The 18,194-nt window shown below is 51.2% G+C and overlaps 5 protein-coding genes across 5 annotated transcripts; 2 read left to right on the forward strand and 3 right to left on the reverse strand.

Moving 5' to 3' along the window:
• Positions 1 to 1,417: 1,417 nt before the first annotated feature.
• Positions 1,418 to 2,653, reverse strand: GCG54_00002512 (putative feruloyl esterase B-1; the record flags this gene model as incomplete). The annotated part of the gene is made up of 1 exon (XM_045402602.1): positions 1,418 to 2,653. The coding sequence occupies one exon, from the start codon at positions 2,651 to 2,653 to the stop codon at positions 1,418 to 1,420; it is 1,236 nt and encodes a 411-aa protein (XP_045269220.1).
• A 1,071-nt stretch (positions 2,654 to 3,724) lies between these two features.
• GCG54_00002513 (uncharacterized protein) lies at positions 3,725 to 5,436 on the reverse strand (the record flags this gene model as incomplete). The annotated part of the gene is made up of 4 exons (XM_045402603.1): positions 3,725 to 4,456; positions 4,989 to 5,183; positions 5,217 to 5,309; positions 5,371 to 5,436. 4 exons carry the CDS (start codon positions 5,434 to 5,436, stop codon positions 3,725 to 3,727), a joined length of 1,086 nt encoding a protein of 361 aa, XP_045269221.1.
• A 919-nt stretch (positions 5,437 to 6,355) lies between these two features.
• GCG54_00002514 (uncharacterized protein) lies at positions 6,356 to 7,798 on the forward strand (the record flags this gene model as incomplete). Its single annotated transcript, XM_045402604.1, has 1 exon — positions 6,356 to 7,798. The coding sequence occupies one exon, from the start codon at positions 6,356 to 6,358 to the stop codon at positions 7,796 to 7,798; it is 1,443 nt and encodes a 480-aa protein (XP_045269222.1).
• A 574-nt stretch (positions 7,799 to 8,372) lies between these two features.
• Positions 8,373 to 9,249, forward strand: GCG54_00002515 (uncharacterized protein; the record flags this gene model as incomplete). The annotated part of the gene is made up of 2 exons (XM_045402605.1): positions 8,373 to 9,089; positions 9,148 to 9,249. The coding sequence occupies 2 exons, from the start codon at positions 8,373 to 8,375 to the stop codon at positions 9,247 to 9,249; spliced, it is 819 nt and encodes a 272-aa protein (XP_045269223.1).
• An 849-nt stretch (positions 9,250 to 10,098) lies between these two features.
• On the reverse strand, positions 10,099 to 17,694 carry GCG54_00002516 (Nonribosomal peptide synthetase dtxS1; the record flags this gene model as incomplete). Its single annotated transcript, XM_045402606.1, has 2 exons — positions 10,099 to 16,723; positions 16,775 to 17,694. The coding sequence occupies 2 exons, from the start codon at positions 17,692 to 17,694 to the stop codon at positions 10,099 to 10,101; spliced, it is 7,545 nt and encodes a 2,514-aa protein (XP_045269224.1).
• Positions 17,695 to 18,194: the final 500 nt, after the last annotated feature.

An 18,194-nucleotide genomic window follows, 5' to 3' on the forward strand; every position in this document is an offset into this window, starting at 1 on the left:
TCATGTGGGGGGAAATTCAATGTAGTGCATTCATGTACCATCCAATACAGTAGTAGCATTGTCTTTACCTTCCTCGTATGTCCCCCTGACCCTACGAAGTGGAATCTCGCCTCATGACGCCAAGAATGTAGATTGTGATGTGCAAGACAGGCTCCTTTAGGCCATCGTACACTCATTGGGATCTTTGCCGGCGCTGGCTTCAATCGTCTCAAGGCGACGAGGGATCTGCATTTCTACATCAATTCACGCTTACTTGTGTCGCATTCCCCGCTGATGGTGTTGAAGGCAGTGTAGTTCCACAGCCACTGCCATACACCGCGTCTCGCCGGCGACCAGTAGGTGGGCGTCAGTGTGGCCAGGTCGTTGTGGTAAAGAAAGATCATGTTTTGGGCTAGCTATTTCCCGATGACTCAAAGTAGGATCGAATGAGGTGCATCATGTCTCCCTGGTCCATGGCGACAGAGCACCTGAGTGTAGCTCTTGATGAGCAATCGGTGTTGTCTTCAAGCAACGAGCGCCAAAGCCATAAAACGGGCCAAACAGGACCTCCGCGGTTGGTGTGGTAAAAAATGGATATTCAGAGCTAAGCATTACCTAGTAACGGGAGTAATAGCATACAGGATTCTCAGTATTGTAGCCGTTAAGACATTCCACTACTTCGTAAATCATAATTAGCTCCTTGTACATTGGTACAGAACGATTCTGGACCGGTGTCCTTCTTGCGGGGCTTCAGCAGCAACATACCATCGGAACAGCATCGAACCATTGATCGCTGCGGCATGTACATTCAACAATATGTCAAGGCTCCGGGACTTCAAGGCTCCGGGACTTCAAGGTCCCGTGTGCATGGCATGGTATTTTCAAATGAGAATCATCCGCGTTGACAATAGAATTACAGAAAGGCTGAGGCACGCATCCTCACATTTGGCAAGAATAGAAAACCGAGATCAGTTGTCCATTTTGAGTCTGCAAGCATGCTGTATGATTGGGAAGGATTCCGCGCCAATACTGGCACCAGTTCACCTAGCCTTGCTTCACCCAAGGGGAGTTCGGGCGATGTCCGCATCTCGGGCAAGCATCGGCGGTAACGACCCCTTTTTATCAAAACGGGGACAAGATAATAACTTGCCCGAGCACTGTGAAAATAGGGAACGCCGGAGGTAGAGTTCGACCGTCGTTGAGACCGGACTTCCAGCTACCACCCGCATCTCCTTCATCGCTGGACTTGGTCATTCTACCGGCCTGTCGGCATTCATGACAGGTTACGTATTCCAAACTTAGCCCCATTTTCCATTGGCACTGTGGCTGCATTTTTCAACTGTTTTAAATGCACGCATTTTGGAAAGCATCGACTGCACTGCTTGTTTCGAATACAATTCACGGGGTCGTGTGACAACCATCCTACATGTGTTGAAATCTATACACATTCCCAGCTATCGGCCTGAGTAGGATCGCCCTGGCCCTTGAAAATATTCCGAGCTGGGTACTTGCAATGCCTCCTCTGCAAATCGACATCTCCAGCTTCGGTTAGCCGGCTACCAAGAATGTAGTCAGGTGCAACCCCTTCTTCGACCCATCTGACGATCGCAGCCAGCACATTCGAATCGGGCTCGTACGACGCCAAAGTCTCCGGGTTGCCGCCAATCATGCTGGCACCGTCCCCGTCGCGGCAGTGAGCCATGCCCGAGATCCTGAAATACCGATAGAATTCGTCCAACTCTGACGAAGGAAGCCCCATCGTTCGGGACACGTAGTCGTAGTACCTTTCAGAGTTATCGCTGCTGATCGCGTTGTCTTGCAGGCCGTGGTAATGCAAAATCTTCACCCCCTGGTCTCTCGCCGCCGACAGGTCGCCTTGCCAGGTGGAGACACCCCACGGATCCTGCTTAGACGCTATCTCGTAGTCTTCCGGACCCATCGTAGAAAGATCCCACTCGGTGTTGTTGTAGACGACGTACCGCCACCAATCCAATGGGTATTGATGGGGCTCTCCGTTGAGCAGTCTGGCGGTGGCATTCGATCCTGGCTGGAGACGAGGGTAGATGTACCTTCCATTCGAACCGTAGACTGGGCTGAAAATAGCACGAACGGTAGCAGCCTGTTCGCCAGTCAAGCATCCCTCCGATGTGCCATCAGCACATATGAGTCCTTCAGGACGATACTGGCACAGGTTCGGGTCTTCCAAGAGGCCATCCTCAAGACCGTCCAAGCCATCACACTGCTTCAAAATGTCCGCGTACACGAGATCCCACTCAGCTGGCGCGAGAAAAGTGGAAGACTCATTGGTCCCGGTCTTGATAAAAAGCTGACCAGTCCAGTACATCAATGCAATGAGGTCAAAAGCCGGCGCTCCAGCTACAATGCCGTCATAGTCCTCCGGGAAGGACTGGGCCTCCTTGAAGCCTTGCCTGCCACCAGTAGAACAACCAAGATAGTACGACTTGGTGTGCTTCTTTCCGTAGAATTCCTCGGCAATAGACTTTCCGAGTTCGGCCTCGAGATGCACGGCGCGGTAGACGTAATCCTCAATCACTCCAGGGTTCTCAAAGAACGGGGCTCCAGAGATTCCGTCGTGGCCGTTGTTGGTCCCTATCGTCGCGAACTGGTGCGATGCTCCGTAGTTGAGGTCGCCATATTTGATGCAGCCGTTCATGCCTCCATTTCCAGTTCCCAAGAATCGCCCACTCCAGTCAAGTGGGAGCCATGCTTCCATTGAGATGTTACTGCGCGGTCCGGTTGTTGCCAAGAGTACCACCCGACAGATGTCGACATCTGAGACTTGGTAGGGAATCGCACATGACGGGTGATTGTTTGGAAGAGAGATGTTTGTGCCGGCTGGGATGAAGGTTGTCTCATGGATTGCGGTGTCCGGGAGGTTGAGACGGTTTGCCAAGGATTCACAGTCCGTAGCGCTGGCGCCGTAGACACTACCTAAGCCAACCAGGCTTGGAAGAAGTAAGCGACGAGCGTGCCCCATAGTTGGAATGATTGCTCAGAAACTTTCTTGGCGTAGATCTGCACATTGCAGTAAATCTTGCAAACACTCACCTGCTATTTATTCCGAGCAACGGTAACTGCACCGCCATCTTGAATTACCGCGATCTGCTACCGGTGCTTATCCGTGACCTGTCATGGAATCCGCAATTGTGCTTGAGGCCCGACTATTGATACAAGGACCCCGCAGGCGGATTAAGACGTGGTTGGTCCTTTACACTTGGCAAGACTATCCTACGCTGGCCTCTGCTGGAAATGACTAGCAGGTCGTTGGGGTAGAGTCGATCACCTGCCCAAGCCGGTCTAGGAGAGTCTGGGGTAAGTATGCGGGGACCGTTGCTTCTTCAGAGGGGCTCTGCCAGATTGATGGGTGCGCACGCGGGGTAGAACATCGTGGGAGATGGCGATGCGCAATTTTTTGGGACTCATAGGTAGTGTTCGGCTAATCATCGGCACCGGAGCCGAGGTCGGTTGTTCGCGACCGGAGGGGTTTCGGGAATGCTGAGGAGGCCGAGTTGGCGGACATGGGTTACTCCGTCACGTCATTCAGGTGAGAGTGGCCGGGCTCTGTCAGTGGAACCGGGATTGCTTATCCGTTGGGTATTCTCAACAACTAATAAGATGGCTGGGTAAATTTCCTCGATGGAGCAATCAAGAACATTCTGGCGTTGAATTCCTTGGGCGCAAAGACCGACCATGTTCTCATATTACAAAGTTATGTGCTTAAGTCTCAAGCAAAATTCAAAGTCCAGTCCTTTGACAACAGCAACTCTGGCCAAGACACTGGGTTGCCGTTGTCGCGCAGGCCCCAAAGCTCTTCCAACAACTCAATAGCCCATAGATTGACGGCGATTTGATTTATCGAGTATAGAGCCTTGAACCTTTCGACAACCTGGACTCGTACAATGGTGTCGTTGTGCTGAAGTTGAGCACCTGCCGTCAGAAGAGTCATTGAGTGAAAGTTCATGCATGCCGCATCAATCGGCGTTCCCAACAGTCTTTCAAGACTATCAAAAGCAAGAGATCTGATAGCATGTCGAGTGCGTGTATTGTTCCAAATTGCAGGGCCACGATATACACCGTTCGTCTGTGGTTGGTCGCGTCTTCCGCAAATTTCATAGAGCATGATGAGGCCATGATTCCGATATGCAAGACTCATTTCTACCAGTGTTTTGTCACTGTGTCTGGGTTTCCAGTCGAGAAGGGTCCTTTCGAAAGACGCCTCCAGATCTGGATCCGCAGCACCTGTTTGCACCAACCTTCGGCAGTGGCGGCCCACAGACGCAAGATGATAGAATAGCACCGAGGAAACTCCAGTCATCGAGTGAAAATCATGGCCACTCTCCACAGCTTGCAAAATGCTTCCTTCGGCTTGAGCAGAGAACTTGTAGTCGCCAGGGTCTGCAACGAAGGCACAAGTCCATATCCCAGTAGAGGTACCACCCAAGTATGTACTGAACCACTGGATCGTGTCGCTCAGCGCTACTAACCAATCAATCAAGTCAAATCGAGGGGTCTGATTTAACTATTTGGTCTAAAAATCACAATCGATTTAGCTATTTAGTTTATTTAAACTTAATTTAATAAAATTAATCGATAAGAGGCCTTATAGTATAGTTAGTAAAAGTGCATCGTAGGTGTATTTTTTTTCCCGCGTTAACCTACTTTTCTAGGCTATAGGTTCGAGAATAGCAGGGGCTAGGCTTTTTAACCCAGCTAATAAGGCTAACTAGGGCCATACTCAGGACTAGGTAGGGCCAATTAACCCAGGCTAGAGCGGGGCCTATTAATTAATCCGTAGTCTCTAATTAGCCCGGAGACCGGACTATATATAATCCAAGCTAGCGCTAACTTAATTAAATCGTCCAAATCTAGGGCGACGATAACTTAATTATTTGCTTCGCTGAATAGCTTCAGTTTGATTAGCTGATTAATTAATTTGTTTGATTCGACTTGGTTGGTTAGTAGCGCTGGTGTCGCTTGTCTTTGTCCACGAGCAGTCTTTCCAATAGTGTACGCGCACCTGACATGTGCTCTTTTCCGTAGCAAAGGGGCTTGTCCTCCGTCCAACACGCGGATACGCCAAGGAGAAAAACACTCAGCACCGTTGCAGGCTTGATTTTAATCAGGGTTCTGGAGTTCTTTTCGTAGAGACTGGATCGCGAGGCCTCGCTGTTGAAGACGCGTTTCTAGCGCAGTCTGGTAGAAGAACCTCTACTGACCTGCACCAATACTTTGAACGGCATAAAGTAGAGAGGGCATGTAGAGAAGATGCTCAACCAATGGGAAGGATAGTGGGTTGTCTTCTGGCGTAACTGTCATCATTCGACTTGTATTTTCCAACCAGTAGTTCATAGGCTTTTTGTTAGATTGCACAGCGCTGGACCAGGGCTTTGCTGGTCGCCTTATCAGTGTCCAGGGGATTTCAGTCTGCCATGGCATCGCGGGCGGAGTGACAAACAGGCATAGGGTGCCCCGTCGTTGGCAGCGCAGACAAACCGGGAAGATTTCGTCTCACTTTACTCGTCGCAGCTTGCATTCTTTGCAGCCGCGTCTGCTCTTAGTGGCTTTCGCATTTTCGCTATGAGTTGGATGATGGGAAGGTGGATTGCTCAATGGAGACTCGAAGCCGTCGGCTTTGGGTATGTTATAGAGCGGGTATGATTGCGCCTCTGCGAAACGGACTCGGTACGTGCCAGACATGTTGTAGGGGCAATCAAGACAACTTTCGGCAGGTGAAGTTAAGAAGCGAAAAATTGTCGTCTTCCACGATAATCTAAAGAAAGCTCATGCAGTTTGAGTCACTGTGCGCCTATGAGAAACCCCCTATCTCTGGACGTGATTTCCTGTTAGTGGAAACCGGACCTGACTCAGTATTTCGACGTAAAACCATGTCATTATGGAGCAGTCTCTAACTCTACTCTTTTGGGTCTGTAATACCGTCATCCCTGCAAGTTTTCGGCGCTTGGACGTTACCGGTGTAAGTCAAAAATCTACTGAAGGTCTACAGCAGTCAGTTCATCTCGATCAAAACTTGCGCGTGTCTTTCCCGCGATAAAGATGGTGAGATTTTGAAAATCCCGCCAGCCTTCCCATCCCTTCACGTGACGCTGCTGTCTTACATTTCTGACCATCCTCGCCATCAGCCGTCCCTAAAAAAAGATCCGGCTCGTGGAGATCAGCGTTTAATTTGATCGCTTATCGCTTGCGCCGCAGGGATGCATGCCGCCGCCGGCAGTGAGGTCTAGGCAACCATTCTCAATTGAACATATTATGCTCTCAACATCTCATTGTAAAATGGACTTTTCAGCTACCCTAGTTAAATCAAATTTAATGCGATTCAGTCCATACCGATATCACAATGCCTCCTACATCGCGAGCAAATAACGACAAACTATCCATCGAACTCCTCGACCCCAGCGTACCATCCTTCCCAGGCAGTGTCATTCGCGGGCACATCGTACGAAAAGCTCCTTTGGACGCACCCTCAGCCACTGTTCGCGCACGCCTCCAAGGCCGCGCCAAAGCAAAATTGGTCTCTGATAACGGAAATTCCAAGAGCACCTACCGCAGCCGCTTCCCATTCTGGGACGAGTCCGACGTTTCTGACATCGTACATGAAGGCGCCATCGACACAGGCGCCGAAGAAAGCCTGTCCTGGCCATTTTCGCTGAAGATACCAACAGACGTCAGCGAGAAGGCCGTGAACAGGGGATTGAAAGACAAGGAGAAGAGAGATTACTTTATCAAAGCGCCACTCAAGACCGATGGCGCGGCGGAGATCCCTGGACAGCCGCTGCCGGGCACTTTCCACTACAGCAACAGCGGCTTCAGCAAGAAGTGGCACGGCTATGTCGAGTTCTGGATCGAAGCGACGATTACCGTCAAGAGTACCAGGGAGAGGGTGGGAAAGACTTTCCAGGCGACACTGCCAATCAGAGTCAACTCGAAGCCACCTCCTTGGCCGCCCATTAGCGACTTTGAGTTGACCACGCGCAAGTGCCCAGGTTGCGTGAGTAGCCATCGGCTGGTTCCAGGCATGGAACAAGCAGAACTATCTTTCAAGCAGAAGACTCGGAAATTCTTTGGTTCGTCAAAAGTGCCATCGCTCAATTATGCGGTCGAGATGAAGTGCCCGGAAGTCATTCAGCTTGGTAATCCTTCAACCATTCCCTTCACACTAAGCGCCATTCCCAACTGGGAGAAGACCTCCGAGGTGATCGCAAACGTACCGCAAGTCATGGCGATCAAGAGTGTCACGGTGGAAATTGAGACAACAACAAGCATCATCTGTCCCGGTACACTCGACACGCATTCAGCCGATAAATCGTGGAAGATGTTGTTGGCGAAGACGAGTCAGGAGGTCAACCCGGTTGAGGGAGGTCTGGCGTTGACATGCGGGTCTAACGAGAAGCCCCTCGACTTGGGCGCTTTTCTTGGGGTGAAGCTGGATGTCCTCGGCCGAGTGATTGATGCTCATACCGGAAAATTTGCCAGCCCGGCGGGTGTGAAGATTGAGCCATCGTATCTAACATATTGCATGAAGGTGGAGCACATGCTTCTGTGGGAGATCAAGTTAGTGGTAGGGGGAGAATCATGGGGATGTTCAGGGAAGCAAAAGCTTCGTATACTTCCGCAGAGTCTCGGCCTTACCGTCGGTGACAATGGGGAGGTTGTTCTGAAGGGGGAGAACTCTATGGCAGAGGATGCTCTGTCTTTCTTAGCGACTGGAGTTGACATTGCTTCATCGTCGTTAGACGCATACGGAGCCATCTCAGACTTGATCGAGTTGTTGGGTGGCTGAAAGTGATGGTATGTATGTGATGGACATGGACATTGGGACCGAGCACACGAGGGAAAAGGCGGTGATTCGGACAAGCTGCATATAACAAATCAGTACGGATAAGCATAATTCAATTGTTCCTGGAAACAGATTTAGCAGCAACAATTTCAGTCCAAGCGTCCTCACAACTTGAGGTGGTCAAACGGTCCATTAGAATATAAGATTACCCTTAGCAAGCCCTAAGCAGACTGCCGGATGAGTAGGAACGCAACTTTCGCCGAAACAAAAAGGGGCATGAAAGCTTCTTAAGCTGAAGAACAATCCACGGAAGCAGTACCAAGCCATACCGCCCGAATTAAGCTAGTTCACAAGGTGAGATCAGGGCACATAGCGATCTCATAGACAGGCAACATCAACCAACTGCGGCCGGAGCCGGAGCCGGACTAGCATCCGGGCCCGGGCCGTCCGCCCCCACAAGACCCCTGGTCGCTTATCTAAACCCTCAGAATGGTTGGCGCGGGGTTACTTGAGTAATATGTCCCCGCCCCTCACGATCCTGACGCCGTTCAAGCCGACCGCCAAGCCAAATTGCAAGATGGAGCTCGTTCCGGACCCCCGGGACCTCCCACCGGACCCTCGTCTTCCGGGCGAACAGCCCCGATACTCGCGCGACAACATTGTCACCGCTTTACTGTCTTTCTACGAGAGTTTGCCTCATGTCGACCCTTCCCTCATCCGACGAGCCCCGCCAGGGGGCTGGACCGAGATTACCCCTGAGTCTCTTGATGCCGCCAAGATGCGCCCAGCTGAACGAGTCATCGACTTGATCCGTCACCTACCATACATCGATGGCGAGCCTCAATCGCCCTGGATCACGCCCGAAACTTTCCCTATCAACTACCACAGTGTCGTGACCAAGGCGACAGCGGGGACCTTCATGCCCGGTTGGATGAAAACGCTGGGGCACGACCATTTTTATGAGTTTCCACCGTGGGTTTTTCAACTAACCACGAGTGTTGATCGAGATGGTGACATCTGGCTTCTGGATACCATGGATGGAACTGTGACCAAGTATATCATCACTGGCGCTGTTTATCCAGACCCAGTGGGAAGGTATCAACAAAACGATCCACGATTGTGGAGGCAAGTGTATTGTGATGAAGACACCCTCACCCTGGAGAAATGGCTAGATGGCGTATTAAAGAAGTACAAGACCCTTCGGTGGTTTGGCATACCTCGCGCTCAGCACCCAGGAGTGTTCGGACCGAGAGAATATGATGATGAAGAGTCCGAGAGCTACAAACAGGTGGAAGTAAGTCACAATTCACCCACAAGACTGTGCAGTAAGCTTACTGATTCTTTTAACTCAGGAGATTAAGAGAATTTATGCACAGCATGGATGGCCGGATCATTACGACGGCGACGGTTGTCGACAAAGGTTGCTTGAATGGGCAGCTGAAGCCAAGGAATAGCACCAACTACATCCAGTGTCATGGATAGCCCCGCCGATTCTCAAATAAAACAGTAATCAAATGAAGATGCAGAGAGATGGACCTTTTCGTCTTTCAGGAGATCATCAGGTCGCAGGATTTCCAACCAGGTCAAGCCTAACCTATGTATAACACTCTAGCTAGTATCATCCTGCTGCTTTGGCATACATAGCGAGATACTATCCAACGTTAACTCATCATATGTCTCTTAGACTGATCGTAACTTTCAAGATCTAAATAACTCTGCGTTCTATCTTCTTACTTGTTCCTACTAGCCGGCGATCTTTCGCGGCTCATCTTCGAGACCTACAATGAACGAATCGAGGATACCTTTCACAAGGTCAGAACTCAGTCTGGCGGCGGCCACTAAATCTTGACGCACATTTGTTTACTGACCATAGTCAATCAGGTTCATGTTCTCATTTCGGATCAGACCTTTAACCCCAGCATGGATGTGTACACGGCGTTTGTTAATGATGCTGTCGTTGACAGGTTTGTTAAACCTTGGGACAAGCCTGGGCCTTCTCACCTGACTAGCGTCGAAATATGTCATACCAAATTGCCCTACAGACCATACAAGACTTTTCATATACGTCTAATGACGGAATTGTATAATGGCCATTGCGACGCGGGGACAAGCCAAGACACGAATGTATCAGAACATCCCAAGGGCTCGGGGGACGTTTGATGAGGCGCCAGGCATCAGCTTTGGTACCCGGTGGTCAAATACCTCATAAACGCTGTATATATGGAAGTGAAATTGAAACACGCACAAGCTATCGACACTCTATAGACACAATGTTTCCGGAGATGCGGAATTTCTATTCGGCATCACTTTGCTGCACCCCATCCCTCTCTCGATAAAACACGAGAAAACGGTGCACGCTTGACATGCGTCGTTTCAGCAACGACACCGCCGGTTGATAGAAACCCAGCCCGGACAAGAAATTCCACGTTTCTTTTGACCGCAACCTTCAGTATCAACGGAGGCTCTCGTTGCTCTTGAACACGCACATCCCATTCCATAGACCCATCCTCCATCAGGTGCGCTAGTGGCCACAGTGGATGACCTTCATTCCTGGATGCGATGTCTCTTCTGAGAAGTGGTAGCCACTGAGACGCTGGCATCGAACGGATGCTGAAGCCCATATTCTGGATCAGGCTCCAGAAGGCTCCCCACGTCATTCCATCCTCATGATGAACAACCGCCTTGTGAAGCGAGGCTGGTGAAAATGCAGTACAAATCGCTGCTTCGGCGGTCGTCGTAGCGTCAGACAAGTGTAGCCAGGCGGAGTAGTCGTCACAGTTGTACGCGCCAACGTCTATGCTTGCCGCCGTCAAACGCCAGATGTAGTCGTCCGTATTGGCCACTCCTTCTGTTGGTGTTCCAATGATTAGACCCGGCCTGAATACGGCAATATTTCTTTCACCGGGCGGGCAACGCTCTGCGGCACGTTTCACCAGTACTTCCGCCACGAACTTCGACTGGCTGTAGCCCATCGCTTCGGACAGCTCTCGAGCGACGTCTTCATCCAACTCATCTGCGGAACGGCACTGCCTCCCACCTGATATGTACGTAAACTTCAGGTTCGGGTTCCGAATCGCGAGAGCAGTGAGCTGAACGGTTGAGCGGACATTGACGGCCTCGAGAGCCGCGTAGCTTTTGTTCCAATTCACAATGGCGCCGTTGTGAATAATGATATCGATGGAATTTCTGTCGGCCAATATGTTCCACTCTCCGTTCGTAAGCCCAAGGTTTGGCATCCCCAAGTCGCCCTTCCACACTTCCAACTTTTCTCCGTGAAAGTCTGTCCACCAAAGAGCTCTCTTAGCAGCTTCGATGACCCTTTTCCTGGCCGTATCTATGCTGTGTCCACGCACAAGGGTAATTACTCTCTCGACATCTTCTCGTTCCAACAGTCGACGCAGGATCTGTGTGCCTAGATACCCATTGGCACCAGTCAGGAATACTGTCAGTTTTGCGCTTCTGGCAGGTATCTTCGGGATGTCATCTGACATGTGTTGCCATCTCAAGAGCTCGGTTTCTTGCCGCTCGATCAGAGTCATGATGTCGATCCCACGCAACACAGCTTGTGCCGGCGCACGGCTTTTGGTTTTGTTTGCGGCAAGTGTGTCTGAAATGAACGCAGCCAGGCTTCGAATGCTTGTTCTTTCATCCATCAAAATTTGAATGCTCACCCGCATCTGATACTTCGAACGAACGAAGTGCATGATTGACATCATGTTGAGCGAGTCTAGTCCTGATGAATGCAGCAACAAGTCCGCAAACCGATTCGGAATGCTGCGCTGAAGATGGAATGATTCCCTGGGAAGGAGGGAGAAGATCTTGCTCGCCAGTTCATACGCGAGCACCTCGTCCGGTCTGATGTCAGGCGTTGCACAATCGGCTAAAGCAGGGCCGTCAATAGCTTGGGCATCGGGCGCAGACATTTCCTCGATCCAACTTTCGATTAGTTTTCTATGCGCCTTGCCAGCGATGGAAAGCGGAAAGCCTCCGGTCGACAACTTCTCGACGTCAACCCAATGCCTTGGAACCATGATGCTGGGAACCCTTTCAGATAGCTCTTGCTTGATGTCTTCCAACGCCTTGGCACGATAGCGAATACGATCTCTGTCGGGCACATTGTCTTTGTCGTCATCATTTTTGTCGTCCTTCTCGTCCTCCTCCATGTCCAGTACGCCAACAAGCTGTTTTGCGAGTGGGCCTGAGGACGGGAAGATAACTACGCCACGCTTGACAAATCGACAGGCAGACAAATGAGACTCGATGTCTCCAAGCTCCACTCTCTGTCCATTGACTTTGATTTGAAAATCCTTACGACCATGGTAGATGAAGTATCCATCCTTGGTTCTTTGAACCAGATCTCCAGTCTTGTACAAGCGAGTCCCCTTTCCCCAGATCGGGCTGTCGATGAAAGACGCAGATGTTTGTAGATCGTCGAGATATCCATTGGCCAAAGTTGGACCGTCGATTAGGAGCTCGCCCACTTCGCAATCAGCCACCAAAGTGTTGACGTCGTCTGCATCAACTACCCAACAAGAGCACCCGACGGGGTACCCTATAGTCCTGGCTTCTGCTCCGATGGCGCAGGCTTGAACTGTTGCGATCACAGAACATTCGCTGGGTCCATACGCGTTGAAAACCTTGGCCCCTGAGTCTACCCACCTGGCAATGAGGGGCTCATCGGGTGCTTCGCCTCCAAGGATCAGGGTTTTCAAAGACGGTACACTGGATGGCGCTAGTAATCGAGCCACAGATGGCGTGAGGAGTGAGAGACTAACGTCCATCTCCTTTACGAAATCCAGTATTCCTTCGACCCGCTGCTTTTCTGTTGGGATGCAAACAGTGCCGCCGTGTGTGAGCGTGGTAAGAATTTCGAAGAGGCTGGCGTCGAAGGTGTAAGAAGAAAACTGGAGGACGCGATGATCACTGGAAATACCGAGGGCCTTCCCATGAGCCGTTGCCCCAGAAGCAAAGGCAGAGTGCGAGATGACAACACCCTTGGGAGTTCCAGTAGATCCAGAGGTGAAGATAACGTATGCTGGATTTTCGGGATTGCTTAATCGGGCGGGTTCTGTGGTGTTGGATTGCAAAAGTACTCCTAAGGAACTCCTATCCGCAACCACCGTAGTCGCAATGCCAAGTTCGGTGGCTTTAGAGTGGAAGGCAGACACGATCGCGACTTTCGCCTTGATTTCGCTCATAATTGCTCTCAGACGTGATATCGGTTGGGCAGGATCCAGGGGCACAAAGGCAGCACCGGCCTTCATCACCGCAAGCATGGCGACAACCGTCCAGACAGACTTCTCGAAACAGAGTGGAACGTACTCTCCAGCTGCAACGCCGACACTTCTTAGGTGTATAGCAAGTGCAGAGGACATTGCCTCGAGGGAATCGTAGGACAGAGTGTCTAGTGTCGACGTCACTGCGTCTTTTCCCGGGTGAGCCGTGCTTTGCTCTGAAATGAGGTCGTTGATTGTAGCAGAAATCTTCACTGGCACGACGTCTCCCCTCGCTCTTGCGCCATTCTCTGCCGGTAGAACATCGTACGTAAGTCTAGAGAGCTCGCAGTCTGCCTCGGCAGAAGACGTCGCCCAGGACAGCTGATTCATGATAATCTTGACGGTTTCAACAGCTTGGGCTACGAAGACGCGGGTTGTTACATCTTCGTCGACGTGAGTCGCAAACTCGACCTTTCCTGGTTGAAGCCAGACCTCGCAGGTGACCGGAAACGTAGTGAACTCTTCCCGGTAAATAGGCTTGCCAAGGGGTCCAGGGCCACTCTCATCCCACCCACCACCAGCTTGGACAACGAGCAGGTTCTGAAACTCGCACCCGCGTTTTGTGTCCTCGTTAAGAGACTTGATCTGTTGGATGCCGGCTTGTTCAAATGGAATCATAGTCGTGGCCTGGTCTTGAACTTGGCGGAGGAATCCAAGCACAGTAGCGGCCTTACTGATGGGAACTCTTACTGGAACAGTCGCAATAGTGGGGCCTTCGATATTATCGATATCCTCCAACGGTGCGTTTCGACCAGATACAGTTGCGCCGAATAGAACATCATCTGATTTGGAGAAATGGCTGATCATGAGAGCCCATGCCGCCCGAACCACTGTTGACATCGTCACGCCGGAGGCTGAGTCCACGTCAATGATCAGAGAATCTCTCACAACGGCGCGAGCGAACGACTGGTGGCCTGATCTTGGAGCGGCGGGGAAGGTTGATTGTGGGCATTCGCAAAGTTCCCGTTGCCAGTAGTCGGAGCTGTGCCAGGACTCAAGCTTCTGGGTATAGGAAATGAACTTGCGATAATCGGTGGCAGGCTTGACGGTCCGACCGTGATACTTTTCGTTTAGTCTGTTGCATAGCATGGCGAGAGACCAGCCATCGTAGAGCATGTGATGGATGGTCCACACAAACGTGACATTGCCGTTGGCATCAGTAATCAGGGCGAAACGGTTGAGCGAGTCTCCGGGAAACATCGGGTTTGCGTCGTCGTTTGCCAAATATGTCTCGAGGTTGTCGGAAGTAAGCCACTGCACATGCTCTTTCATAATGGCTTGGAGAGATCCTGCAGATGCCGTTGTTGCGAATCGCGTTCGTAAAACGGGTGAAGCAGCATGTATGTCCTCCCACGACTTCTTAAACCGGGCCAGATTGGTGCCCTGGGGCAAAGGATGGATCCATCGACCAGTGTAGCTGCCCGGTCGGGTGAGATTGACCGCCATCAGACCTTCTTGCATGTGAGTGCAGGGATACATGTCTTCGATCTCATCAGGCTGGACTTCGCATTGGAAGGAAACTTCTTCGCGCAACTCAGCTACGTCAGCTGGGTTGAGAAACTGGAAGGGGATTGATTTGATTGGCACTGTGTTGGAGTCGTCTCCCGTGGTGGTTTTGCAGACCAAGGCCATTTGCCTCAGAACTGAGTTCTTGAAAATGCTGGCAACGTTGATTTGAAGAGCAAGCTGACGGCACGCTGCAACAACTTTAATGGCTCCAATTGAGTCGCCACCAAGTCTGAAGAAGTCGTCTTCGGCAGTGATTGAATCTTCGGGAAGACTCAAGACGTTGGCCCAGGCCTTCCGTAGCACCACCTCGACAGGGTTCAACGCTCTGTCTGATATTGGCGATAGAAGCATCGAAGACTCAGATGCGGGAACGGTCTCCGATAGCAGAGTTATCTGACCCTCGGAAGAATCTTCTTCGTCTTCAATCACCTCGATTGCCAGAGGTTCTGGCTCGACTACGGCAGCTCGCGGGGTCGGAGGGTTGCCCTGACTCGATGAACTCATCAGTTGTTGCAAGGTCATAGAGTTGCCCAAGTTGCGAAGCGCCTTGCGATCAGTCTTCCCAGAAGGAGACAGAGGCAACTTGTGGCATGGCACTACCGTCTTGGGTACCATGTATGTCGGAAGCCTGTCCGCGAGCTCAATCAACACTTGCGCGCTCAAAGATTTGACCTCCATCCACGCCGGTTCTATTTCATGGACAAGGAAGCTGTAAGAGTTCTGGTTTTGTGTGGTTGATTGCGGGCAAGCGATGAATGCTGATAGTATTGTGGTTTGTGTCCCGCTCGGCCTGAGAAGCTCAACAGCAACGTCCCAGGCTGGCGTATTCGGCGTCTCAAGTGACGACTGCATGCCACACAGGAGCTCCTTGATTTGGTGCTCGATCTCCCCGAGCTCAACGCGTTGGCCGTTTATCTTGACCTGTGAGTCCTTCCGACCGAGAAAATCGATAGATCCATCAGGATTCATACGGCCAAGATCGCCTGTTCGGTAGCAGCGCCCAGGATGTCGAACAACTCCTCGAAGAAATTCAGGATCATCGAGAAAGACTTCTTTGGTCTTGGCATCATCGCCTAGGTAGCCACGTGCAACTGGAGGTCCCTCGATGACTATCTCACCAACAGCATTGAAAGGGGCCAGTTGTCCGTTCTCGTTCACGATCCAGACTGCGCAGTTCACCGGTCGCCCAATAGAAATGCTCTTAACATCTCGAACCCTTGGCGCACTGACAATAGTGAGGGCAGAACATTCCGCGGGACCATATGCGTTGATGGTCTTGACGTGGTCAGCCCAAACATCAGCAACGGCTTGTGGCAGTGCTTCGCCAACTAAACAGAGAACGTCCAGGCTGGGAACATCTTCAGGGCTGATGAGGCTGGCCACTGATGGTGTCAGCATAGCCCAGTTGACGTCCATACTGGAAATGCAAGTCGCCAAATCATTCATTCGCTGTTCCTCGCTAGGAATGCAGAGACAGGCCCCAGCCATGAGAGAGGTGAAGACCTCTAACATGGATATGTCGAAGGAGAACGAGGAGTATTGTAGGACTCGAGAACTTGGAGAATCGAGATGTATGGCCTTAGAGAATCCCTTGGCACTCGACGCGAATGCAGTGTGAGTGACCACCACGCCCTTGGGTTTTCCGGTTGATCCGCTGGTAAACACCACGTAGAGAGCGTCATCAACGTCCCTCGACAGAGGAGACGAGCGTGTAGGAGCAGCGAGTGGAAGCTTCTCGATAAAGGATTTGTCTATCACCATCCTTTTTTTCCCTGAGATACGCGAAGGAATCTGATGTTGACTTTTTGCTGAAGATATCACCACTGAAGCTTTGACGTCTTCGATGACCATTTCCAGGCGTGCAGTGGGCAGTGAGGGGTCCAAAGCCACAACGGCACCGCCTGCCCTGAGGACTCCAAGGATGGCGACGATGCTGTAGGCGGACTTCTCAAAGATGATTGGAACAAGCGATCCACGTGTTACGCCCAAGTCAGTTAGGGAGTTGCCGAGCCTCTCAGCGTATTGCTTAAGCTGGCCATAAGAGAGGTTAGCATCCCAGGCACAAACGGCCTCCGCGGATGGATGTAGTTTGGCTTGATTAGCCACGAGATCATCGATGAAAACGTTCTCTCTCCTCGCTAATCTGCACAGCTGTTAGCACTCGTTCCCTGTTGTGACTCAATGCGATACTTACGGTCGGTTCAGCTGGATAAGGTGGCGTTGGCTGGCCGGACCTAGTACCTGGATATCCTCCAACTTCTGCACCTCCGCTGCCGAGGATGACAATTGCCAGAGCACATTCTCGAAGTCGTCAAGTAGAAATCTCACTGAGGTCGGAGAAATGACTTCGTGATTGAAAGTGGCCGACAGGGCGAGCTCGGTTCCATTTACGTAACATTTGAGAGCCAAGTCATACTTCGTTGAGTCGAAAGGTGGTAAGATGTCTTGGCTCTCCACAAGGTATAAAATTGTTCTCAGGTGAGATCTTGTGCTGATTCCTGCACTACCGTCGGCGGAGTCTCTGTTCATCGATTGCTCAACAAGCTTGAGAAATTTCGTAATGCTGCTGGTGTGATTGATCTCAATGCTCACGTCCAGAGAGGAGATCGACTTAGGCTTGGGCTCTGAAATCGAAGAATTCAGTTCAAAACGAACGGTTTGTGTAGCGTTTTGCGGCGAAAGCACCAGAGCCCAGGCAGCACAGACAAGCGACTCGAAAGGTCTTTCCACGTCACTCAAGTCAAAGCTTGGACCTCGAACATGAATCACGGGGCTTTTGACCAATTCGATGGGATCCTGTATTTTTTCGCAGGTAGGCTTCTGAGATAGCGTATTCGAGTGTGTTGTGATCTCTTCCTCAGTGACTGCAGTGACACTGCGTTGGCTGGATGTGGAAAGACCATCAATGTCGCTGGCTTCATTCTGACCGTCGTTCGTTGAACCGGGCGACTTGAAAGTGAACTTTTTGGGGATTCCGGGAGTGCCACTGGGAAATGGGCTCTCGAAGACGAACTCCTCAGGAGCCGGTGCGTCTGCTGGAATAGGCGCATCAAAAACAAATTTGACGGAATGAAGCCTTGGGGCAAGCTTCCATTTGCCGTCAGAAGATAACATCTTGGCTGTTGATATGCAAGTCAGGTTGCAATCGTTGAACGTGCATGAAGACTATCATGCAAGATGTCAGCCCTGGAAAGTCGTGCCAAGACGATGTTGGCGACTTTCGATCATATATTGGCATGTTCCCCCAACGAGAAGATCACGCACCCCTCGAGGATAGTGCAAGAAGCGCGCATTCGGGTGATCGAGTTGCACTAGCCATATCGAGAATCAAGCATCCGGGTCAAATTTCGAACTTCCTGGCACAGGCGAAATCCTTCAAGCTGATGAGCCACCCTTCATCCATAAACTCCCACATTATTCGAGACGTACCAGCGGAGCTCCTTTCCGCGCGACCCGAATAGCTTGAACTTCGCATAGCCTTTCTCTGAAGGCCTGAGCTAGTCTTCTCCGGTGTGTTCTGGCCTTGTTCTCAAACTTGTCGCTTACCTAGAGAGGAAGCTGAGTGAAGACATATTGCACTTCGGATCCTTCGACTGCGGTCGCATACCCACAGT

The sequence above is a fragment of the Colletotrichum gloeosporioides genome (assembly GCF_011800055.1).
Source record: "Colletotrichum gloeosporioides strain Lc1 chromosome Unknown consensus_13, whole genome shotgun sequence".
Classification (NCBI taxonomy): Eukaryota; Fungi; Ascomycota; class Sordariomycetes; order Glomerellales; family Glomerellaceae; genus Colletotrichum; species Colletotrichum gloeosporioides.